The 27674-nt window shown below is 35.4% G+C and overlaps 1 protein-coding gene across 1 annotated transcript; it reads right to left on the bottom strand.

The window, feature by feature from the left end:
* Nucleotides 1-347: 347 nt before the first annotated feature.
* LOC139117001 (annexin A7-like) lies at nucleotides 348-26352 on the bottom strand. The gene is made up of 5 exons (XM_070679796.1): nucleotides 26102-26352; nucleotides 23961-24108; nucleotides 14000-14265; nucleotides 12494-12572; nucleotides 348-5242 (listed from the first exon to the last, which is right to left on the bottom strand). Exons 2-5 carry the CDS (start codon nucleotides 23994-23996, stop codon nucleotides 5222-5224), a joined length of 402 nt encoding a protein of 133 aa, XP_070535897.1. The 5' UTR covers nucleotides 23997-24108; nucleotides 26102-26352; the 3' UTR covers nucleotides 348-5221.
* Nucleotides 26353-27674: the final 1322 nt, after the last annotated feature.

The raw sequence follows: 27674 nt of genomic DNA on the forward strand, positions 1-27674 counted from the left end.
CAATAAGCTGAGGTTACCTATGTCTGAGGTAAACAGTCAACACAAGATCTTGGAGCCTTCTGTTATTATATGGGGTGGGCCAGAGGAATGGGGAGGGGGAGGCATTTTACATGATGGACCACCCTAAATTTCATCCAGCCGATACCCCTCATAATAACTGAAGGTTTCCTAAACACGCTGGAAAGTTCTCTGATCTAACAGAAAACCAGACCTGATTTGAACATATATGTACAGAGAAAGTTAAGGGGAGGGGCGGAGGTCTGTGAGCCACTTAGAGATGAATGGGGGAAGGCCCAGAGGGGTGCTGAAGAACTAGGAATGTAAAATAAGGACAATAAGACAGCAACTCTTCAGAAAAGCAGAGTTTATTTTCATGTGAATAAGAGTCCAACCGTCTAGAAATTCAGCAAACAGGTACTAAATAATCACTTGTGGGGTGGTGAGTTAGTTTCTGATAAAACGCTCTTGAATAAATATGATGAATAATATAAACTTTACAATTCTCTCAGTTCAGTTTGTTTGGACCACAAAATATACCTCTTGGTTGCAACCTGTTTCAAACAATTTCTTACATTCATGTCATAGAAGTAAATGGGTGCATTGTGAAAATTGGATCACTACTTGAGAAAAGATATTTTTGTTGGGTTTACAGCCTTAAGGTAAAGTGCATCTCGAAAATGAAAGGCTTCAACTTTTCCTCAAACTTCCATCAAGCAAATGTTCAACCATTTTCTTTCAAAACAAAGAATAAAATTTGGGACAATCTTGCAAATTTTGGTACCAGAGACACAAATTACCCACCATTCAATACTTGAAATTCAAAATGGCCGCCATCCCTGTGTTATTTCTATTGAGGAAACTAAAATGTCCATTTTCACAAAACTGAGCTTGTGAAAACTTTATTACTCCATAAACTTCAAAATGAGCATCCACAAGAGGTAGGCGAAAAGAATCTTGTAAAAGTTTGAGAGTCCGAATATTTATCCCCGAGATGCATTCTACCTTAAAATTGATGTAAAGAAAGGTTAAGTGCAGAGAATCCTTTGTGTCACCTTCAACCAGCCTCTCTCTGGGGTCTTTGAACAGCCTCTCTCTGGGGTCTTTGAACAGCCTCTCTCTGGGGTCTTTCAACAGCCTCTCTCTTGTGTCTTTGAACAGATATATGAACAATTTCACAGTCTAATTGAATAAACTCAAGGCAATGTAAATATTTGTTTCAGGTGGGGGAACATATTTTTCTGTATATGTTGAAACTTTCCCTTACTCAAATTAAAAAAAACAAACTAGATATATATAGTGAAAAAATAATTAGGATTGGTATTAGTTTAGTGTAGGCGTCAGAACAATTGTTGTTTTCCCTTAAAATCTGACCTTTGTGGATGTTGCGATTGCATCTTATACGAGCTGTAATTCAGCCCTTCACAACCCTATCATTGACACACTGTGTGGTTTTATCTGGTTGTTTTCCTCAGTTGCATAGGCTGATCATGTACAGGAAAACGGGGGTTAATTACTACACTCAGTCATGATGTGATGTTTCTGTTTAAATATACACATTATCCACTCTCTTTACTGTCTGACATCGCACTGTAAACAAACTGATGGATGGTCGACACACATAACTCAGTCCAAATTGTGTTAAGCCCAACGTAAAACGAGTCACACCCAGAATTTATCAAAGTGAAAATGAGTCTAGACAATGAAAACAATTACAGCAGAAAAGAAAGTCAACCTCTTCAAGTGTCAAAAGCAGATAAACATTCATCGAATTATGGGACAAAAACAAACCCAAGCACAGGCTAGCCCCTTTCCGGGCTAAAAAGTCTTTCATTTCTTCCAGCTGACAATATATAGTCTGGGTTCACTGGAGGTTTTGTGCCACTTGATGTAGCAGACCAAACTTTACTCTTGTGCCAAAATTCAAAAGCCCCTGGTCATGTGAAAGGGTCATATAGACGATACAATGCACGGAATGTATTGAAAATGCATGACTCACGTCATGTGTGCAATGAGTCAACAAAGCTGGTGAATGACTACTTACATTTACATAGGGGAGAAGGGGGGGGACACGCAGGGTTTCTGCAAACAGAAAGTACATTAAATTAACATGTTGGTGCCACAAACACTTATTGAGGTTTTTGTGTCTCACACGGAATAGCCTATACAATTGTTCTAATACATTCAACAGGTGGTTGAGGAACGTTGAAGCATGATAACGAGAAAATAAACATTCACCAGATGAATTTGAAAGACAATTGACAATTTGGAAATATCTGTTAAAAACTGGTCTATCAAAATGACATGAGAGACACACAATTACTTATTCTTTCACCCTTAATTTTTTGAAACCTACTTTTTAAATTTCACTTCATGCTTTTTAATTGTTTGTTCACGCTCTGTTAAGCCCTGGAACACCCAGTGAATATATATTTGTTAATTTACGTCAACCTTGCACGGTACTGCATTTTCACCAAGCTGACTCCGCCATTCGCCTAACATGATAGCCAAGAGCAGAAGCAGTTGTCATGGTGACAAACAAAAACATTGGGGATGCATAAGACTTGATGATCAGCATGGCTCATAAATTTGCGAACAGATGGTGTCTGTGAAATGGCGTCTTCGTTGCCTTTGTTACGCTGTCATGCTTGGATGCATGAAAGGAAAAAGGCAGCCATAAAATAAACTGAGCATGCTCAATGAATTTAATTTGCCAATACCTTGGCTACTTAGAATTTGTATTCTCCATGTATGTCGAACACTTCTATACACAATACGTCTGCCCAACCATGACGCTTTTCAACAGTTTGTCAAAACATCATATTATTCTGTTCACTTATTTTTGTTCCTTCAGTTTCTTATCTTGAAGAGTTGAAATGCAACCTCAAAGGGCCAGTAGCTGTAACCTTTTAATGACCTTTTCACCATTTTTTGTTTTTAATGTCTACTTTAATGTCTGTTAGTGTCTGCAGTTTCTTGTCCCCTAACAGTGTTCAGCCGGTCAATCCAGCCTCAGTGTACATGTGTGAACTGGATTGTTATTGCTGACAAATCATGTGTATTCAGAACTTGGACTTCAACAGGTAGAGTGCATATAAAATATATAAACCCTTGTTGACAAGCTGAACACTAAGCTGGGTGTTGACATGCTTTAAGGAGTAGAACAAGAACTAGCGGTTGACGTACAAAACAAAAATGGAGCAAAAGTTGTCAAAATTTTACAGCCATACCGGCCTGTTACAGCAAGACTTCAAATTTCACAGCAATTTAAGGTTTTGCTATTCATGGTGTACAATCACTTTGATAATCTTTTCAAAAAGAAACAGTACAGAGATGCATATCACTCTTCAGGGGAGGGGGGGAGGGAGAACTTTGCTGAGCAGTGGTTACCATGGCAATGGAGAAAATCACCAGGACAACCATCAGTGACACTTATTGGGAATATGATAATTATAATAAAGTAATTAAGTTGTTATATCTGAAGGACAGTATTAAAACTTGCTTCATGGATAATATCAATAAATGTCAAAACTTGTGCCTCGATTATGGTAGTCACGTCAGAATCATATCAAGCTGACTCCATGACAAATAATGCATTATTGTATATTCATGAACAAAAAAGATGAGATGAACACACAGGTGCCTTAATGTAGAGGTGTAGCAATCAAGTATTTATATGATTTTGTCATCCGAGTTGTGTATGATAGTCGAATTTGTGTGCCAACTTTGATTTGCAAATGTGATACTGGAAAACTTTCCCTGATCCATACAAGGTGATAGTAAATTCAATGATCCATCCATTACTGAGATATGTCAATGTAACAGAAATTTAAATGAAAAAAAAAGTAGCATATATGTATGATTCAAAAATCAATGAGCTATATATCAAAGCAACAGGGTTAAAGGCAAGGAATGTGGCGTCGTATTTTTTGTTGGTGGTGGGGCAGGGAAACTAAAGCGCAGAATATTAAAATGACATTTCTCTTTTGAAAAGCTGTACAAGGGCATATGGATTTACTGGACCTCAAGTTCTGAAACAGTTTCCTTTAGATCGCAGTACTGCTATCTGAGCTGTTGTGTTTTTGAAAGTTTTGATGCATGCTGTGATGGACTTATAATATCATGTGATGTAGAGGCAGGATTGCCTCACAGCGTAGTAACACTGCATATCTGAGGCAGAATTGCTGTGGTACATATATGTATGTTCTCAGTGATATGGAATAAAGTCACTTATTCCATTGCATGCCGGCACAGAACAATGGGAACAAATATACTGTCTGAGACAGATGTGATGACTTGTTACAATTAGTGGGGGCACACTGATATAATCTTAGGTTTGCAGGAGAAAGTCCTGTTGGGATGGAACCAAAATAAAATGTGAAACATAATTAAATCTCCCAAAATGCAAAATAAATCAGATTCAGCTGTGATGTGACCTGAGTGGCCCACAGGTTGATAAAGCAAAACAAAACTACACACAAAAATATAGACAAATCTAAATGGCATTTTTTTGCAGCATGACAAAATAGTTTAGAAGTAAAGTTCATTTGTAAACCAAACATGGAATGATCTGTTATGCGGCAGAGAAAACTTGATTCTGTAACGATGGAGTATTAACCTGTACAGCAAAATCAACTAATAAATTTTTGCTTCTATTTCAAACTCACACTTGTCCAGAAATACCATGAATTTTGGTGTAAATTTTTATAATGCAGGAATGAAGATATGTACGTGTTAAAAAAATATGACGAAACCTCTAGATTATCACAAGTATTGCTAGAAAATATCATCCATCTCTAGACATTCAGGTAGTATGCGCCTCAAAAATGAAAGACTTAAAACTTTTGCTCAAACTTTCTTTAAGGAATCTTTCCACCATTCTCTTTCAAAATCAAGAATAAAAATCACAGGGTCACCATGCAAAGTTTGGTACTAGAGAAACAAATAACTCAAAATTTACCAATTTTAAATTCAAAATGGCTGCCATCGCTGTGTAAACTCTATGGAGAAAATGAAATGTCTGAATTTCAAAAAACTAAGATGGTACAAAGTTTCCTTACTCCAAGAGCTTTAAAATGAACCCCTACAAGTGGTATATCAGAAAAGGATTGTGAAAGTTTGAGAGTCCGAATATGTGTCCTGAGGCGCGTTCTACCTTAAGGATGCCAGTTTCCAAGCCGCAAACCTCTCCACCCTCATACGCTGCTGTGACCAATTTGTACGCTTAACTGTCATCCGTGATGCACTGTAAGACAAAAAATAAGAAATTACTGTTAGTTTAAGAATATACTTTCATTTTTCTAATACATATGAAAAAGTAAAAAAATTTAATACGTCATTGCATAATAAGACACTCAAGGAGTTAAAGCAAGAGTGACAAAATATATACACTAACAGGCCTGACACACTAACAAACTTCAGCTGAAAGCTCGTCGGCAGTACAGTACTTGACATATATTTCACAAGAGGCAATTTAGCTTTTAGAAATAAGACGTACATGAACATTTTCATTTTTATTTTAAATTTACAAATTAAAGTATAATTGTGCAAGCTTATGGAAGGTTATAAAATGTCCCTGTATTTCAGTGCTGTGTACTTTGAACTAAAAATCGATTTGTCATAAAAGGACAGACTTTGTGACCTCAGTTTTTTTAGGTCGGCAAGGATAAATAGACTTCTTATTGAAGTATTGACTTGTTCTGTTATTTATGGACGTGAGAACAGATTAAAAGATTAATCAATGTCTGCAAAGAGTTCTGGACGCAAGTCATACCAGTAGAGAAATGGGTTGTCTAAACAAACCTTTAAACCAGAAATTTTCACAAATTTCAAAAGGAACATGAAAATTAGGTAATGATAGAAGCCATTACTACGTGTATACTGACTGTTAATTCTGAAAAAGATGACCAAAAGTGGTTGCTCTCATAACTATGCCATCACTCCCACAGGGCTCAGATTATCATAAATTTACTTGACAAAAATGTGAAAATACAGCATTTTGCACGACCTAAATTTTGAGGTCTACACTTATTGGAATTAGGGCTAGTTTTGTACAGGTTGGCTCTTGTGCTGGGGAGCCTTTTTATGTGATGTTTGAGTCACAGTGCAGCAGTACATTGTATAACTACATGGCATACCAATTTTTACAATTCTTTGTTTTAGCACATTTCTTTCGGTTGATTTGACCTCATCTTTGCCCTTCATATTGGTCTTATAATTGTTGCTATTGAAATATGCCACATGTTGTGTTTTGTTTTCAGTATCAATGGGTTAAATTAAATCGTACATTGAACAGCATGGAGAAGTCGTGCTCAGTACCATATAACATTTGTTGCTGTTTTTATGGCATTTGATATAATTGGCCCCAGCAATCACTCAAGGCCCTGATACTTAATTGGCCACTTCAGGAATGCTTGACGCAATTAATAGAACCTAACTTGACTCTCTCATATCCTCTCGTTGGCTTGCACTCAGTGTCTGGTGTAGCCAGTGGCTTAGCACAAGCCAGCATAGCCGGTTCAGCAAGCTGGCATGGTGTGTAGCTCATTGAGCTAGGCATATACCTGCAGCCACAGTGCATAGCAGTAAAGAGGCTGTGAGTATGTCTACTGCCAGACTGCTTGTGCGGCAGCATGCCAAAACCTCTAATTTCACTACAATTAATGTCAATTCAAAATTTTTATTGAATTATGTTTATTCATCAAAAGTCTTCAAGCACAAACTGAGATAGTCATACTTAAAAATAAAATATTGAATTGCAATTTTATTTTGCATGAAAATAATTTTCCCAGAAATTTTAAAATTTCAAAATCAATGTCAATAATGACAATATAAGTTAATTTTGGTGATTAACAATCTGGTAAAGATAAAAAATTATCTTGTTTACAACAGTCAAAGACAAACTTCTCAAAAATTGAAAAAATAATGTAAATATGGTACAGTGTATGTATGCATGCATAATAGTATACATGCAGTAAAATTCTGAGATCAAAATAATATATTGTATAAATGCTAAGTATGCTAATGGGTATTGCTAAAGTCTGGTATCATTTTAGCTGTTTGATCATTTTTCTAGATTTGCTAAAGAAAAAACCAAAAACAAAATCAAACCCCAATATTATAAATACCTAAACACCCACTCACATCCACCAAATATTTGAATTTTGAATACGACATCTTTGTTACATATTGAGGGCATATTTTACTTTCACTTACATACATAACTTCATGGGAATACAGCCATGAACTTTGAACTTACAATCACAATATGGTCTGTGTGCGACATGGGTGTGTCCTCACAGACAAAACTTTGCAAAACAAACCCCATATATATGACATAAGCTTGCATTGTTACACTCATTTTTGTAGCACAATCTACTCATTCCTAATTCAACAGGTCTACGGTCACCATGGAGATGACAATGGGAAAGGGTAAACATTTATTGGTCAGAGGGTGAAATAGGAAACTCAATCCTATGGGGATATCATATTAACATTCTTTGTTTCATCAGTTTTGTTCAAGTAACTATATTGTTTATGGAGGATCCATTTGTCTTTCAATTGTTTTCCCAGCTATCTATTGACAACATTTTGATTTCACAAAAGGTAATAGTTAAACACTAGCGACACTTTTATCACATTCCTGCTATCAATTTTACCAAAAAGGCACATAATTTGACCCCCTTCCTGAAAAAAAAGGTGACAAAAAACTCATAATAAAATAAATGTGAAGTGGCCCCTCTGATATCAGAACGTAGAACGTTACGTCAGCTGATATGCCATATTTGGAGTTTCCTTCATGTTTTGTTAATCTGCCCTTTTCTGGTAAGAATACTCCACACAAATACAAATTTTGATAAAACTTACGTGACTACGTGCCGCATGACACCACATCTACTGGTTTTAACAGTCTATCTGGATGGTCACTTGTGATATAATGCTACAGCCTCAACAGGGTCACCTGGTGGTTCAAAATTTTTGTAACCATTTTTGTGCAATATTGTCAACAATTTTTCGTCTGATTTATACATGTAGCAAGAATGCAACGCTGTCTTGGACGCACTTCTGCAAGTCTGTGTGTATAATTACACATATATGCAGGAGACAAATTCTGGCCATTGTCCAATGGGTTCCTGGAAACCATCTTAAAGTGATATGGCATTGCTACCTGCAGATTAATTTACACTGTACTTGGGGCATCTGGAAACAGTCAATGAATGGGCTTGAAATTTGTCATTCTCGACCAGTAATAATGTGCAATTTCATTGATAAAAAACAAGTTCTGGACAAAAATTCAGTTGTCGACTATACCACGTACAGTGCAGTATACACGTGTACATGTTACATATACATTTACTGATGTTGGCTGTGGAAAAGTGGAACTCTGAAGATATTCTGACATAATTTTAAAAGTAAAGCAAGAAACTGTATTTATAAAACCAACAAAATGGGAAATACATCAAAAGTAACAGAAAATGGTGTGTTGTGATCTCTGTTTCTCTTCACTTGCCATTGTAAATGATTTGGTTAATAATGTTCAATAATCAGTGGTTGAAAGGTGCATTATCCTATAAAGAACACCAAGTTATTAGTGAGTCATCAACAACAAATTCACCCAATCTGAGATGATTTACAGCCTCATAATCTCACATTAATAATGTTTTGTATTAATATTGTCAAATATTAATATGAATATAAATATCACAAAGACTCTCATTTAAAGTTGCTTTTAGCCTTACTCTTAGGAGGCATAATGTCAAAAGTTCAGCTCTGATTGAAATTCATTTTCTATAGCTAAGCCTATCCTATGTTTTTCACGGATTCTGGCTGGGTAATGTCTGAAGAAAGCAAGCTATTTGGTGATAGCATAATTTCAAATTATACCAATCTTACAACTGGCGATGTACCTGATTTAAAACTTGTTCAGAATTAAATTTGCCAAATATTAATATGCTATAAATATCACAAAATAATACTTTTTTCTCATTAAAATTTCACAGGCACCCAATAGGAACTCAATCTTTACCATTTACATACACACATATTAAATTCATTTGAAAATTTTATTATCTTTCTGATATAAGGCTGTACTCAGTTTGTATGATATCTGTATCAGAAGAACTGAGGGTGAGTGACCTAGCTGATGTGTCGGGACACAACACTGTGACCTCAGCCTAGGCTGACCTAAGTCACAATGGTGATTCAGACCTCACATCCCTGACTGACAGTGACACTGAAAAATGAGAATGTAACGTGAGGCATTATCGATAAATTACAATTATTTTTATACAGGTGTGTACAGAGTGTCAAAACAATCATAAGTATGGGGAAGTGCGAGACATCTGGCATTTCTGAATCAAAATCATGGGTGCACGATAAAATTCTTGCACTCATCGCACAAATGCTGTTTGCATGATGCATTGGCGGCAGTGAAGACATACTAGTGCATTAAAACTCTAGAAATTGACTAAAAAATATACTGCTGTTTGCATAGTGTTGCTGATTGTTGAAAAATTTTGAAAAAATGAAAATAATTGGAACAAACAATTAGCTTAAAGAACTTGAAGAATTGGAACAAGAAGTTTTTAATTTTTTCAATTTTCAGCTGATTGTATTTGTTTGAAAAGTGTTTCTGTGAGTGGCCCCCATGCAGGCATAATGTCCTAAACTTTTCTCTTAAATTCCTATGTGGTGCAGTGAGTACAAACAATCCTGAACTTGAGCCTTTTAAAGAAGATGCATTCTTTGTGTCAAAAAGAGTTCAATTATAGCGATTCTGAATTCAGCTTGTTACTTTCGTTTCACTGGATTTTGAAAATTGAAAGAAAATGGCAAGCTTTGTTATAAGGGTGTATAAATATAGTCTCCTGAAATATTAACTATTTCAAGGTACACGTGATGGGCGTATTTTGTTTTCAAATTCTTGAATCACAAAAGCCAACATGTGACCCTTTGGCCTTCTGTAATATCAAGCTATCTGAATCGTGAGTGTGTCTGAACCAATGAAAGAATTATAAGGAGCTGGTCACAATCACGCCCTTAAGTAAACAATAAAATGAAAGTACGATGTGAATTTTTGACAAAACATGCTTTAAATTTAAAATCAAGGAGGTTTCAGTTCATGTGCCCCATCATATGCCCCTTCCTTTTCTTGAAAACCTGTCAAAGTTCAATGTCATATTCAAGCTGTGTTGGTGATACCATTCAGGTTCAAAAGCCAGCCTTGACTTCCAGGTAAAAAGACAAAGCCTTGTATTTTTTTCGGAGAATGGAATAAATAGTGTGATGTTACAATGAAAGTTCCAAGACTGCTTAATAATTTTATAGACAAAAACTTGAAAGTATCACAATGCTAATTTTTTTGACATCAGATATAAAAAATTCAACATTAATTTGACACATTTATCTGTTTTGTGAACATTTTGCTTTCAAACATAACCATTGCCATGTACAGATGTTACAGCATAAGCATATTCAACAGGTGGCCTTATTCTTCAACAAACAGACACATGCAAATTGAAACAAAATGGATCTCAACTTTGAAAATTTTTCATCCTGAAGCTGTGTTATACATACATGCATGGAAAAGAAAAAGTTGAATACATTAATTTTTTGGTGTGCACTCTGAAAAATGTATATTATTATGATGAACTGAAAAAGCTACATTTTACAAGTATATGTATTGATTCATGTTTATGGATCTACACTAGACTTCTGTTTAATCTAGAGTTATTCTTCAGAAATATGCCTTGTATTAAATCTTCAATCGTGTTTGTCAAATATTTGGCTGGATGAAAACACCTTTTGTTCACTTTTCTTCTGAAAAATTAATGATTAACCAAATATGGTGTTCATTATTTTTATCACTATCAGCCTCGGAGCTGTTCAAAAAGAACTGGCCCATATTTGTATTGTAGACTGCAATAAAACTAGCTGATTTATTTCATTAACACGCCTCTGATGAAATATCGTCGAGTACGAGTTTTGGCACAGACACATTTGAAAATCGAATTACTGAAAGATGAAATTTGTTAGTGTTTAAAAACAGCTTGAGTCGAAGTAGAAGTTAACATTTTGTCAAAAATGGCTGTTAAAGGCTGAAGGGTGACATGTTACATCTGGCTGGAGAATTTTTATAAAAGCTTATTAAATGATTTTTTTCCCCAAAGATTTTTAAATTCTCTTATATGCAGGGGAATTTTCTTCTATGTTACACTGTATATCCTTAAAATTACATGTTTCTTGAGTGTTTGAAATCTCCGGCATTGCAACTTGGATAGAAGAAATGAAAATTTCCTCAGAAAAACTTCCATTAGCCAAACCTTTAATTCACTGTAATGGCCTCATGAAACTACTTAAATCCTGCAAAGGTTGCTTTTTATTCTGGCTGCTAGCAGTCTCCCACAGTCATTCTAACGTAATGGTGCTGTCAGTTGTATCTGACACGAAATTGACGGAATGAAATCAACAATCTACAGGTATTAAATACATTTGTTCAAGATTGGCCCTTTATTAAAGAAATCCATTTTTCAAACTTTATCTGTATTTTGATATATGTGATGATTAAAATATTATGCCCTCAGTGTCATTACTGATGAAAGGATTTTCACATTAAAATCTGTCATGGTGATCCCGAATTTTACAGTTAAGTAAACTTTAATGATCTTCACATAATACAAGACTATACAATTTTGAGCTAGTAACCATGGTGATTTTCCTGCTTTTGATGATAAAGAACAGTATGGGATGTCTAAGTTGTCAATTTGTTGAGAAACCAAATGATGGATTCTAGATGAGTAAAAGTATAAACGTACCATACATCACTTCTCCACATCAAATTTATCATGGTCTTAGTTTTCAGTTCAAACTTTTATAAAGTTAAACTTTTGGACCTTGGTGATTTTTGAGATCAGAAAATCAGTGCATTGCTGATTTCATGATCAAAGTTCCTAGCACCTTGCGTTGTAACACCGCATCTATACATAAAACAGCATCTTTCCAAGCTGGACAGCTGGAAATTTCCGCCAAAGATCAAAAGTTTTGCCAGCCACGACACAAGTTGCTGTCGATTGATCTCCCTTTCTTGCAGCCAAAAAATAGCACTGAATGTACGGTAGCTCCCATTGATAGTGATAAAATTGATGATACATATTATGGCAGTGTTAAGGAAATATGCGCCTCCTCAATGACACCAACCATTCTCTTGCTATTAGAATAAAATCACTAGAAAAAACAAATTACTATGTTTGCAATTCAAAATGGCCGGCATCCCTGTGTTAGCTCTAACGGGATGAATACAACTTTCGATTTCTGAAAAACTAAGATGGCAAATTTTTTTACTCCAAGGGATTTAAAATGAGCCACCACAAGTGGTAGATTAGAAAAGAATTGTAAAAATTTGAGTCTTTATATTTGTTCCCGAGGGGCATTCTACCTCAATTGGTTGAAATTTTGGCGGTAACTCTCCAACACATCTATGACCCGGGTAGACACTTACCAGGAAAATCCATACGAAAATCCAGGGCCAGAAGAAGAAGGAGATGACGCAATGCAGACAGTGATTTACTCCTCGTTTTCTGGAAAAGAGAAATTAAGCCAACAACACAGAAACAATGTAGTATAAGATTTCTGATTGGGTGAGATATTCCAGCACAACCATTTGCCATATATTTGCCGACAACTAAATGGAATTTCTACATTGACCTTGTCTGTTTGTAAAATCATTATGAAATGTTCCTAGTATGATTTATTATTGATGTGGTGTTTGGTAGGATTACTACTGTATACATGTATGTTAAGGTAAGTATGTACCTTGAAACTGGAAGATATAAGACTTCCATTAAAATTTCCGTTGAGGAAAGCTTTCAAACACGCTCTTTCAAATTCAAGGAAAAAAATCGAGCTCATCATGCGAATTGGGTACAAGAGAAATGACCCTTACAGCTTACGGACACTTGTAATTCAAAATGGCTGCTATCCTTCTATGTTATCTCCAAAGGGAAAAGTTAGATTTTGAATTTTTTGAATTTTGAATTTTTGAATTCTAGTAAAAGAAAGATGGTGTGAACTTTATTAACTCCATGAGTTTCAAAATATTTCAATAAGAGCTGCATAACAGGAAAGATTGTGAAGATTTGAGTTTTACTGTCAGTGTCTCTGAGGTACAACTGAATTTTTATGAGAATGACTTTAGAGACCAGTTTTACCACGCTTAAATTTGAAGATTTGATTTAACTCACTATGGACTTTTAACCAATAAACTGGAAATGAAGAGGTTATCCGTACAATCATCAGACAATAAACGTGAGAGCTTATAGTGAAAAAGCTGTGAAACTTCATTTATTTTTCATGATATTAAAAAAAACATTCAGTGATCTGATATTATTGTATTTTCTGGCTCAATGATTTTTTTAATTTCTTCATTTTAAGGGGCAATTGCTGTTACACTTGATAATTTTCATTATTTTGTTCCAGAATACACCCACACCTTCTGCATTTTACGATTTTATTCCTAAAGTACAAATACAAAGTAAAAGCACTGCCAAAACAATACATTGTCTACAATATGCAAAATGTGTTAGTATTGGTAAATGAATTCTAGTCCAGATTAAATTCATTTTTCGATAGTAACAATGGACATTACATACATATAAGGCAGCAATTTCACATGCATTCAACTTTTGAACAAAAATCTGTATTTTACAAACACATAAAAAATACTTGAAAGTAAATTTCATCATGTCCGTGTGTGCATATGTGTGTGCGTGCGTATCTGCATGCCTGTGTACATGTGTGTTCACAGAAATTTCTCATAGATGCCTGAAGCAATTTCTTTCAAAGTTGGTACAATAATTACTCCCTGTGCCATACATATATGCACGTTGATTTGTTTTGTGATACAATCCAATATGACCATCATTTCCATCAATGGTTTCAAAATTCATTAATCAAGTGGGGACTATGTCATTGACAATGACTTGTTTCGTTAGATATTGTGACTGACCTTTCGTGGATGATGGTAGTCTGTTGTGCTGGCGCAGCTGCTGCCACGACTACTGTGTTGCTTGTCTGCATCTGTTGAGCGGGTGGTGCATAGCCTGCCATCTGTGGTTGGGCATACCCTTGCGGAGGGGGGTACCCCTGCTGAGGGGCATATCCTTGCTGTGGGGGGTATCCTTGCTGTGGAGGAGGGTACCCTCCTTGTTGAGGTGGTGGATATCCACCTTGGGGTGGATACCCTCCTTGCTGGGGTGGTGGTTGCTGTTGACTCTGAAAGAGAAAATTATATTATTATGATTATAATTATAATTATTATTATCATTACAAATAAAAGGACATTTTTTTGACTTTATCATCAATTGTAGAGACAAAGTTTGATTCAAAGTGAGATCTTTGACCCAAATTTTTGCATATATCCAAAGTTTGTCAGCATTTGGACAAATTATCATTATCTTGAGGAACCTGCAAAGTAAATTTGTAAACTACATTACAAGTCATTTGGAAGAAAAAAAATGTCACCATGATGAGAATATTGACCCAACAAATTTTTATGTGGAGCCATATTCATGTGAGCTATCTAAATGAGTCACCTCCTGGAATCTACAAAGAAAATTTGACACTTATTGGACAAATTCTTTAAGAGAAACAGACTTTTTGAACCAAATTCGCCCTAAAATTTTAATGCCCTTATGTAATTATATTTGAACAAACCTGAATAAGGTCATGCATTAGGAAGCTAAATACATGTACCAAATTTCAAAACTATCTCATGACATTTTGATTGCAAAGGCTCTGAATGCTACACATAATTGTTTAGCATGTTTCTAATCCTTACTCATGTCAATTTTGCCAAGCTGTGCCAACATTTTTTTGGCAATATTGTTTACTTGAAAAAATCATAGTGTAAAAAATGAGAGGGCACATACTCAAAGTATTAGACAATTTATGTAGGACTGCACACAGACTGTACAATTTTGAACAGTGAACAAATATCCGGTCTTTGATGTGGGATGCAATTATAGTCCAAGTCTCACTCAAGATTTTATGATGCAAGTTAACTAACATTCCTGTTTTGTTGTTTATATGTCAGATGAAGTCAGATCTTGTTAGCTTAAAAAAAACAAGATGAAAAAAATATATACAAAAAAAGGAAAATGAAAAAAAAAACCGTGTCATCATATCATTACTACTAGAAACTTTGGACAATTAGGAACAAACCTGAGTATTTGTTTTGTAAAATGTAAAAATGTAAATTTTTTCCTCGGTGGAATGCGGTCACTGGTAAAGAGTTGGTAAAGAATGGGTCCTTTCTCGTTACACACCAAAGCCCATGAATGCAATACTCAGAATCCATGATTCTTAGTGCCGGTCTTCTCTTTCTCAAACCAACAAAAGTAACTCATAACAACACAGTTCAACAGTTGAACTGACAGAGTACACTGCAGACAGCACAATGAGCTCTTTGTACATAACCTGGTGTACTGCTTCAGTGGTTATAAGGTAGCAAAGGAACACTTCTACAAATATTTACTGTGTAGCGTAAAGACTGAAGATGCCAGGACGATAATAAATTGAGCTTTACAGTGAATACTGGTATACTTGTGTTCTGATATCAAACTTCTAAGACAATTACCCTTTGCCATATTCCACGAAATCACATTTATTGTAATGGTTGATTTTTTGTAAACTGTATTGTCTATTTTTCATTTCTTGCAAACTGTACCAGGAATTCTCCCTTTATAATAGACATTAGCAATGTCCTTTCCCGTCTCTAGGATTACAGTTTTCATTACCACACTGCATGAAGACATTTGGGTTAAAACTGATTTTGAGGAGGGCTTTTTTGTCATTCTAGAACTCTAATTTTGACACTATGATATTTTTCAGAGAGTTATTTATGGCATGAGTTTCTTTAATCACGTACTGTATATGTATGATTAATTATTTCATGTAAGCCAAAAATTATAACATGTATGAAACATTTATTAAAATAATGAAAAAATAATGAATACAGCATTGTTTTGACCTTTGTTTACAAATGAATTTTCATTTTGGTGAGTTTTCTAACAATTGAAGACTTTTCATTTGACAGTGATAGTGTTCCAGTTTTGGCACAAGGTTCAATTTTTGACAAAAATCTCACAAAATATAAACATTTATCATCTATGAAGTGGAGATGAGAAAAGAATAACTCATTACAGAAAGAGGCTAATAAGTAATCCTGTTTCTTGTTTATCTAAATAATATACCATTACTTCACTCCTTTGAATTGTACAAAGTTTCCTCAAATAAAACTTTCAACCATTCTCTCATCAAATCGAGAATGAAAAAAGGGTTCATCGAGTTGGGTACTAGAGAAACAAATTACCTGACATTTGAAATTCAAAATGGCTGCCTCCTGTGTTAACTCCATGGCGAAAAATAAAATTTTTGATTTTCCAAAAACTAAGATGGTGATGATGTTTCTTACTTCGTGAGCTTTAAAAAAAATGAGCCCCATAAGTGGTAGATCAGAAGAGAACTGTAAAAAATTTGAGAGTTTGAATATCTGTCCCCATGCGAGGTCAACTTTGACGATACCTACGTGAATATTGATTACGCTAAGAACAATTGCAAGGCGCTGGCGATCCTTGTTTTTGACTGCTTTTGAGACGTATCATGATACTAAACATGTTACCACATGTTGCACAGGATCACATCTCAGCACAGATGTGATTCTGTTTTTGTGTTCACTACCTTATTGATTTGATAGTGAGTGCATGGTTGGTGGAGGATTAATAATGTACAGCGTAAGTACATACATGTAAGGAAGCAAAACACGAAAAAACCCAGACAGATTAATATGCTAAACTACTGTATATTTATTACCATTCCATACTGAGTATATTAGAGACGGAAGAAGGAAATACTTTAATATTGTAATCGCCTAGCTTGAAAATATCATATTGAAAAATACTTCAGAGGTAGATTCATGATGCATTATTTCGTCGGGTTAATTGGAAATTTTGTTTGCTAAAAATCTGCATTAGGAAAGACTGCTGACTCAGCATTTATGATATGTTGACACAAGATGGTTTGGTTTCCATAGCAACTGTTAATTACTTGGCCAAGAATGCGTTTGTGTCTTAACATACATGAAAGGCACTCAGAGACGAATGCTTCAGACATCATGAAATGACAATATTTTAATCTTGGTCAGTTTCTTGCTTCTTGGAAGTGTGCAATTTACGATAGAAAAATACAAGAATGTATAATAACCGCAAATGGCAGGTTGAGAGCACAATGCAATGTTTATAATTCAATAAATTAAATTCCTGTCTACTCAATTTTGCCTACAAGATTTGCCATTTATAATTGATTTGGGATTGTCCTTAACCTTAAATTATTCCACAAAATGTGCCTGCATCAATTGATCTATAAAACTTACAGGGATAATGCCAAAATCACTTGCAATGGAAATAATATTCCAGTGTTCACAACGTGAAAAGCCAGAATTCAAATGGATCATGACACCTTACCACCATACGCATTATATCTTTATAAAAATATGTGACCATTTCGGAACACAGGATTTCATATTTTTTTGTTTACACCGATTAATGACTTCTGTGTCCTTTTCCATGCAGGTAATCAGAACATAGTACAGTAGACCATTGCTGGCATTTTCCATAACAACTGACATGTAAGATGTGTTTACATAAGACAGTTTGGTTTCTATGGTAACTATGATCTCATTAATGTTAAAATTACCTGTTGGACGTAATTTGATATAGGTATTATGAAGAAATTGACATCTCTTTTATTATTAAATGCGCATTTCATGCACATAGACATTAATGACTATATAACACAATTGGATCAATGTTTTTAATTGCATCCATTTATGAATTAATTTCCTTCGAAATGAATTTTCATAATTGTCAAGTATGGTTTATGTGCTGATGGGGGAAAAAGAAGCAGGATTACTTGAGCTGAAGAAAACCCAGCACATAGTGTTAAAAATACCGCAATTATACGGTGTCGCTCAAATTTGATCAGAATTGGTATATACATGTACCAGTATGGGTTACCAATGATCAAAAATAAATGTTGTTTCTATCTGTTCAGTGGAGGAAAATTCTACGTTGATGTTATGACAATGATTTCTGCACAGTACAACCAGAAAAACAACAAGAAATATTTAAACCAGAAAAACAAGAATGACAAAAATAATTAAGGTCTAACTTTAGGTACTGGAGGTCAACTTTAACAACATGCATAGCAGAAACAAGCCCCTCTTAGTTTAGTATAAACGGTCTTCCCCCATCTACTGTCTATGGTTGCAGCTGGTCTGTTAATATGTAACAGTTCATAAACAATGACAGGAAATGAGTCAAGATCAGTGGAGTTTGCCTGTTTCTCACTGGCATGCCTCCTGCACATTTGCAGGATTTCACTTTTTCTTACCTCATTTGCACATTTTTGACACTGATGTGTTCATTTGAACAAATTCACATCTCAACCCCTACATCTACCTGTACACCAAATACTGAGATGGTAGCTGTGGCGGTATGGGAGCCTTTGTGTGTGACGGACATACATCCGCACATACCCACAAATATACAGACATACAGACATGCAAATCAGATGCAAATGAACTGATTCAGCTTATACGATAACCTCACATTGGTACACCAAATGTGAGCTAGAAACCGAAGGCACATCATCTGACTGCCTTGAACACCCTCCAGTCAGAATGGTTAGCTAGCTAATGGCGTCACACTTTAACCAAACAAAAATTCAATTTTCTGCCCAAAATTTGAACTCTGCTGAGCTCTGCCCCTTTTCTATTTGCATGCTTTCCGTCTCTCGGGGATGCACATTTAATCTCGGGCTAAGAGGTAGCCGGAATGCCAATATGTAAATGTATTTTCGCATGCTAAAATTTCACAATTTTGTTATCTTGCATGCATACATGTACTTTCCCTTAGTTCCCCAATGTTATTATGATGGCCGACCTGCATTTTGATTTCTTTTAAAAATGTGGCTTAGATTCAAATACTTCTTGCAATTTTTGGTCTGTAATTGTCTTTTACCATCCTCCAATCAGCAACACTGTACATGCAGATATCCAGAGACGAGCTGAACACAACAACCCTTAAGATTTTTCATATGTAATTCACAACTTACAGATCTCAATCTGCAAATGCATAAAAACAGGAATTGCTAACAAAAATGTCAACAAAAACTTATTTATAGTTTTGGCGATTAGGTAATTTATAGAATGGGGCCACAATCATTCTGGACGATTGGATACATTATCAATCATAAACTACAGGATCACTGGTATTGACAAAGCTGTGATATAGTTAAGCAATAAAGCACTGACCCAACCATGGTATACCGTGAGATTTTGACCATTTAACGACATATATGCATGAGCAATAGTGAGTGGGTATATGAAGTGAACTGGTCAAAATCGAGTGGTATACTGTTGCTGGGTGTGCTTTATTGCTAATATATCATAACATGATATTGAAATTCTGGCGTGGAACATCAAAGCGGATTTTTGCTCAAGCCAATTAAGACCTCAAGTATATGCCATCCATGGTATATCGCGAATATACCACGGTTCTTTTCACGTCTCGACCAATCAGATCGCTGTATTTGGGCCATCAATATACTGGTATGATATATTTTATTGCACTACATTACATTACCATATCATACTATATTACGTTTTATTACATAATATCATAACAATTATATATATTATTGCAGGATTCACAAAATACATCCCTGTATGGGTCAGGACCCAGTGAGTGACAATTCAGTGGATAAACTGCACGCCATGAGTTCAACATGTCTCTTACTGATACTAATTGAAGCCCTCATCTAAACAGGGACAATATTTGTGTTATCACCCAATTACTGTATGTATATTTTCCTGTAAACCATCCATTTAATATCATCATTTAGGATGAATTTGACAATTTGAAGACACCTAGCACAACATCTATCAAATCCGTGATTTCTGTTCACCCAATTTTGCAGGTGATAAATCTATATTAATTTTTTTGGATAAACACGGATGTCAAGTGAAAAGTTATTTGCGAAATTGGGTTTGCAATTACTGGATTGTAAATTTGTTTGTGAAAATATCTGTACAGCCTTCATAAGTGTCCATGCTTCATTGACTGTGACAAATTTATCCTGTGTGAAAGTTGTCTTGGCTTTAATCATCGAGATCTCCTTAATGATGATTACTAGTGTAACAAATGATTGACGACACAATATTTTTGTTTGTGACTGTTTCCATGGGCAATGAGTCATTGCGGAAGACATAGTCCCTATTGGATGACTATTATTGGGAGTTGTTGCCCCGGGGCTGTTGTTCCCTCTTTGTATTGGATTGTATCTTGTCTTCGATTGATGCAATCATTGTCGAGTGGAATTGTCCCTATGCAGTACATGCTTACAGGCTGAGTGTGTGAAAACTTTCACATAACTTTGGCGTCTCATTCTGTGATGGATTGGTTGTACTATATTATTGAACAATGCAGTGCGACTGCATCCACTTTCTGCAGCATAGGAATTATGAAGTTAAATTGTTAATGAATGTTGTAGGGTCTGTCATGGGTAAATATTTGGGTACGCAAAGATCAGACTCAGGTCAACTAGTTGTCCATTTAATTGGTGTGTTACTGACAGAAGAAACTTGCAATTACAAAAACCATGTGTGTACTTTACCTAAAAAAACTTTCCATCTCATGTAGGAAATGGGTCAGTCTAGAGGAAATGTGTTTCCCATGTTGATTTCTACAAAAGTTTAGCAGTCGACCTTTAACCATTGCAATGCAACACTACTGTACAGTGGGCCTTTTCCTGTCATGTAATTTCTAAGTTCTTGTATTTTTACTTAGGTTTTTTACATAATGACCTAATACCTACATGTATGTGAAGAGTGTACAATATATATAATATACATATATATATATATATATATATATATATATATATATATATATATATATATATATATATATATATATATATATATATATATATATATATATATATATATATATGGGCCTTTTCCTATCATGTAATTTTAGTTCTTCTAAGGTTTTTTACGTATTGACCTAATACCTACATGTATGTGTAGAGTGTACAATATATATATATATATATATATATATATATATATATATATATATATATATATATATATATATATCTATATTTTTTTTTTTTTTTTTTCTATTGCTGTATATATATATCATATGTTAAATGGCAGAAAAATGATCAACAGAAGCAACATGCATTTGAATAGCCACCTGAGCTGCTAATTCTCCCATCATAAGACATTCATTTACTTGCGTATGTAAACAGTTGGAACAGACCTTTACAGGGAAAACAAGGGCCGGATCATTTCAAAGGGCCCTGTTACTATGGTGATGCCATTTAAACAGCGCAATGCAAAAGTGCTATCACCGAGACTTGATTAACATTTTGTTAACACTGTCATGCATGACTGACTGGCTTGACAGTGCATGCTAATCGTTGAAGACTTTTCTCCTCAGTGCGCAATTCCCTAATATCACCTATCTAGTCAAAATCCCCCTTAAAATATAATACAAATGCTGCGCCATGTTTCCCTACAATGAGATCTGAGGGATATTGATGTGCACGTATACAAAGTATTGATAGTGGCGTCTTATATTCTGGATCTTGATTGCTGCAGATGACGTAACGTCTCAAAGTTGATTAAAACCACAAAGGTAAATGTGAGACTTAGAGTTTTGCCACCATATTACAAAATTGTACGTGAACTTATATGAATCAAGGGTAAATAATTTGTGTATGACTAATTAAGCTCCTTATATATGAAACATGCATTTCCTATATGGATTAAGAGCAAGAAAAGGAGATCATGTTTAATTTGATACTTGATCCAAACTTAACCTTAATGACAGCTAATAAAATTGAAAAAATGTGTGGACTCAACTAACTGTGACGTATGCCACGGCTCTGACGCAGTACAGATAATCTTTGTGCTCATTGAGAAATATTGGAAAATATATTACCAAAACCTAAAATTCAAAAAAAAATTGAACTCTGATAGAATAATATAGGCTTTTTGGAATGTTGAACAAGTGTCAATGTAAAGTTTGTTTATCCACAGTTGGTATTCTCCATACATTAATGAACAACACAGTTTTCCTGAAATCAATGCACATAGGCGTTTCATTTTGAGGGGGAAGGATTGAAACCAAAACTAAGGAATTGCGTTTGTAGTGCATCAGTGCTTATGAACCCTGACAGGACAAACAAACAGGTCCAAGTACAGAATCTGGACACTATTCACAGAAACAGTTTGGTCTCTATACGGCGTTGAAGCAATAAGAATGATATTAAGCCACTCCTTCGACAACCCAAGATGAAAATTAATACTGCTTTTTGTGTCGCTGAACACTTTTTACTGCTTTTGGATTTGTACTGATAAGCACAAAATTTTGCAAATACTGCATGAACAAAAAAACAGGAAATTTTTCAACCCTTTAGCACTGATATCAGTAATGAAGAGTAGACTCTTTTTTGTTAGATTTCCTCATTTTAAATTGTTCACTTTCACTTCTTCTTTTTGGTGTGTCAGATTCAAATTGATAACACTGTGGATTGTAAACCACGTGGGACTGTTATCAGCTGACTCACGCGGTTAGTCAAGAATTTATGAATAGATTACTCCAACTAGCACTACAACATCACATACTTAGATCAGAGCATTCAAACATCTGTCAAGTATACCGATCGATCTCTGCGATCTCTAACATGATTCTAATCAAAGTAAGTTTTTTACTAGAATCATACCACAAATGTGGAATAGTTCTGGACAATGTCTACAGGAATTTACCACACCAATTCTACATGTTTTAATATTCCTATGTCTACGACAAAATCGTATCCCTGTAACTGTCTTATCAAGACATATGCCCTCCACTATATTTATACATGTTCACAAACTCATAAACATAAACACAATTATCGACACTCATGTGCGCAATATTTGTACCTACACTGTACAGTATAAGTGATGAGTTTGAAAAGAAACCAAATACACATTGACTATAGTTAAACATGATGATTAAACACATAACCACCCTTCCTGTAGGGTGACAAAGACACCGCTGGCATAGATTATCGGAAAAAAAATCTTTCTGTATGTGCGCAGATTCCAGATTTTTTGTTTCACTTTGATATGAAAGTATATAGCACTCTGTGTTTATTTTCAAGAATATTACACCATCTGATTCAAAATCAATAAACTTGGAAATTTAACCGTAGACATTTTCAATTTTTATTCTTGGCATACTCTAATTTCAAACTCCAAAAAATTTGCATGATTACCAGTAACTTTATTTTTATTTAAATATATTTCAAAGCCCCCTTAAAATAGTGCATAAACTCTGGTTTATTTGGGATAGCAGTTTGTATCACTAAGTTACAGGCTGAAAAAAAATTACTGTGAGTTACACACGCCTTGGAACTGAAAGACTTTTGCTCAAAACTATTCCAGGCTACTTTAGATATTTTCTTTCAGAATCAAGAATACAGAACAGTGGTAAACCTGTGGAAATATTGGTGCCAGAGGTTAATGACCTAAATTTCACAAAATATGATATTCAAAACGGCCGCCATCCCTTTGTTAACTGGTGGGAAAAATTGGATTTCAAATATCATGAAGCCACTCATAATATGCTCCGAAAACACATTCTGCCTTGACTGGGGGCTGATTAACCTCTTTAAGAGGAATTATGTTGGTAAATTATGTTAGTAAAAACTCCCAAAATATTGAGAACGTTTCCACTAGCTTTACTAACTGGCAACAGTTCAATAAATGATCACACTGCGTGGGTGGGGGATGAACAGATAGACAGATGCACCCAGAGAGACATACACACACACAGATGAAGAGAATTACATACCGGAGTGTATGGAGGAGGAACTTTTTCTGCATCCATCTTGCCTTAGATCAGTCAGCTGTTCTCCTGGAACTCTAAATTCACACTTTACTGGTACAAAGCTGAACCCAAGGCCTCACAGTTCGGCGGCGGTTGAGAGGTTGTAAAAAACCTGTAAATTAATTCACCATAAATCAACCGCATTGTTAACTGCAATGACAACTGAAACGCCTGGGGTTAATAATTGACCTGCATAGCTGCTGCCATGACAACAGGTGACGAAAAAGGAGAAATTCCAGTAGTTGTAATTCATCAGAGCCTTATAGTAACGGACAAAAACACTCATGTAAAGTCTGACATTGTCTTCATCATACATGACTGTAGCTAACAATTGTTGTAACATTTCTGCATAATATTAATTGATCTCCTTTAAAAAGGTACAAACTTCAGGCAGACGTAAATATTGGAAAATTGAAAAATAAAGGGACCAACTGTTGTGTTATCAGTGTTGTACAATTTGCACAAAAAGTTGTTGCTTTTAGTAAGAGAAATCAGCGTCACAATGACACTCTGTTGTATGATCTCTCGGTGATATTTGAATATTGACAAGTAGCTCAAAATATGTTGAAAACACTATTACTGTATGTACACATGTGCATTTTTACAAACAATGTTGAATTATTCATCTGGATAAGAGCCCATGCCCATGGAATGCAGTTATAGGATCGCAGTTATGTATCACGTACATATTTACCATATCAATTTCAAGATCTCTTGGTATAATTTATAACATGAATACTGGTAAAAAGGCAACTCTTTTGTTGCTCCAGCTTCACTTGCCGCCGGTGACGTGATAACAGCATTTGTTTCATAAATTATGTATTCCATAGCAATTACTTTTATGCTGATTAGCAACCTGTTGAGACTTCAAATCGCATCTCAAAATATTTTGTTTTTTGGTGCACTGTGACAATGACTAGATAAATATTTTCACGGCATTATAGTATTTCCTTATAATTATGACAGGACTCAGAACAAATAACAAATGAACAACATATGGTTTATTCGGAGGTTAATACATAATGCATTTTTATCTGGTTCACATGCCATACTATGAAATGTCAAATTCCGCCGCAAAAAATAACTGTTAATGATGTACTATGATTGCCTTGGAAACTTACTAATTCCTGGAAAGGTCGCATCTGGAGTTTGAATTTTTTAAATTGTTCTAAAAAGCCTTATTTTATGACCCAGTGCTTATGTTGAGGGCTTTGGAAAATTGGTAAATGCTTTGGGAACCAGACGGCCACATTTCTGCTGTCCCTCAGTCCGTCATTGTATTGATGTACCAATAGGAAGCCCGGTAAAATGACTGGGGAACCCCTGTATATTTACCTGTTTAACACCCATGATAAAAAAAAACCTACTGTATTAAAACCCACTACCCCTCGCATTTTTGTTTTGAAAATGTAAGAGATTTCGGGTTTGTTTTTTGTTGTCTCAGGGTTGTAGCTAACAGGGAAAAGGGCATTTGATCCCGTCGACCTTTTACCAACGACTTGCCCGGCTTGAACTTGAACAATATTTATTTGACTCCATGTGACTTGCCTGGTTTATGTGTGGCGTGCAATACATCCTGAACACTTTTTACAATTTCGCTTTTCCTCTTTTCTTTGCCGCCTTTTTGTTGTGAGGGCCGAACAAACAAAAGGCAAAGTCATTTCAATGTCAGTGTACACGTACGTGACGCGCTGTATCCATGGATACCTCCAACAGTTTTGCGTAAAAGCGGTCATGCGATGCGTTTCCTTCGTGGTCAGGTCCCGGATCAGATATCTCTCTGAATTCAGCGGTAATTGACGGTGTCCTATTCTTTTTATTCATCGCCACTTTCGTATGGAAACTGGGCGTAAAAAAGGAGAACTCGCGTGGGCGTTTCTACTATCGAAATTCAGAAACTTTGATAATAATAATAGCAACATTCGGGCTTTTCCAGGTCTTTTCCATGTCGAAACTGTCACTTTGGTATTCACTATTCCCAGAGTTCCCAGTTAATTTGTGGAAGAACGCAACATTACCCATATGACCTTCAAATTCCTATCTTTGGAGGGAATACATAAGACAGACACTGCTTTGAAAATGCGAGTTAGTCCACAAGCACATACCTGTTCGCGAATAAATCCGTCAATCCAATCGGGCGGAGAGATCTGGACTAGCTTCCACGGCGAGAGTTCGGCCTGATATTAACGTCTACTGCAAACGCTACGTGGTATGCGACAGCCAGAACAACCGCGACGTCACGGAGACTTTGTTCTGAGAAATCAATCATGCCACGCAAGCTGCTAGCTTCTGAGCTGTGAAGTGCTGGCTGTTCATAACGCATATATGTTCAGCGGCTCTCCTAACGAACAGGGCGCCCTCATCCATGAAAATATCAATCTGATCTTCGCCTTGGCCGCTCCGCCACCCGACCCGACCGATCACCTACACAAATCTTTCACTAGACTACGTTCACAATAAGTATTTTACTAGGTATAGCAGAAGTACGACAATATTCATATATATTTATTTTGAAATATTGGGGAGAGGAAGGGGGGCTGCGAAGTTAAAAAACACGCAAAAAAGACAAAAAATATACCGACTGGCCATGCTACTGTTGCAAACAAATTAACCTTTCCCAAATTTGTGACTTTCAGAGAACTTCCAATCGTTTTGTTCTGTTAAAAATAATAAATAATAAATAAATAATTAACAAATAAATAAATATTTTCTGGCTATCCGTAGCTAGTGTTAAAATTGCCAATGCTGTCTGTCTCTGTATGTATGTATGCAACAGTAAACTATTGTTGACAAATAAGTTTTTATCAGGACTGCAATTTATTCTTCCACAATACCACTGCATGTCTTATATTCATATTGTCGTCAAGCGGGCAAGTATAATATTTAGAATGTTGACACACTTTAAGGAGAAAAAAAACAAGAAAATGTTTTTGATTAACAGAACAAAACTAACAAACCTATTATCAATTTTTCCAGCTATTCCCCCTTATATATTAAGCTTTAACATTTCACCGATATCAACGATATGCTTTGCAAGAAATAATCAAATTAATTGATCAGAATGTCAATGTCGTCGCGTTTAAGAGGGCGCTGCACACAACGCAGCGTATTTTGCTCAAAACCAACTTTTTGCAAATATTCATTCAATTTAATTGATTTGTGTTCATGTGTCCATGTGTTCATGACGTTGCTGTAGACGAAGCGGTTTCTGAACAGGAAAAAGACAAACAAAAAGCAAATGCAAAACAAAACAAAATCAAACCAAAATCAAACCAAGCCAAAACAACCCAAAAGTCTCACAAAAAGTATGCAACAAATTAGATTTTATTTCCATCCAGTCGTCACGCCATAGTGTCTTTTTAAACATACGACTGAGATCACTTCTCGATCATGTGAATGTAAGTCTATCAATATTACTATTCTCGTTATTTCATTTGCATTAAGTGTTTCAAAAAAGCTGTAAGATGTTTTTGGTTGAGTTTTAATGTGTAAATTCATGGCTATTAAAAAGCTAACGCTTAAAATTTACACGGCTGTGACTGGGGACAGTAATTTGTCCCCCTGTGATCGGATTTATTATCATACCCAGTTTTTTCGACAGAAGTTCATGTCCGAAAAGAATTATTGAGCGAATAAGAATGTTATAAAAAACAAATATACATTTGTGATTCAGAAGGA

The sequence above is a fragment of the Ptychodera flava genome, chromosome 18 (genome assembly GCF_041260155.1).
Source record: "Ptychodera flava strain L36383 chromosome 18, AS_Pfla_20210202, whole genome shotgun sequence".
NCBI lineage: Eukaryota > Metazoa > Hemichordata > Enteropneusta > Ptychoderidae > Ptychodera > Ptychodera flava.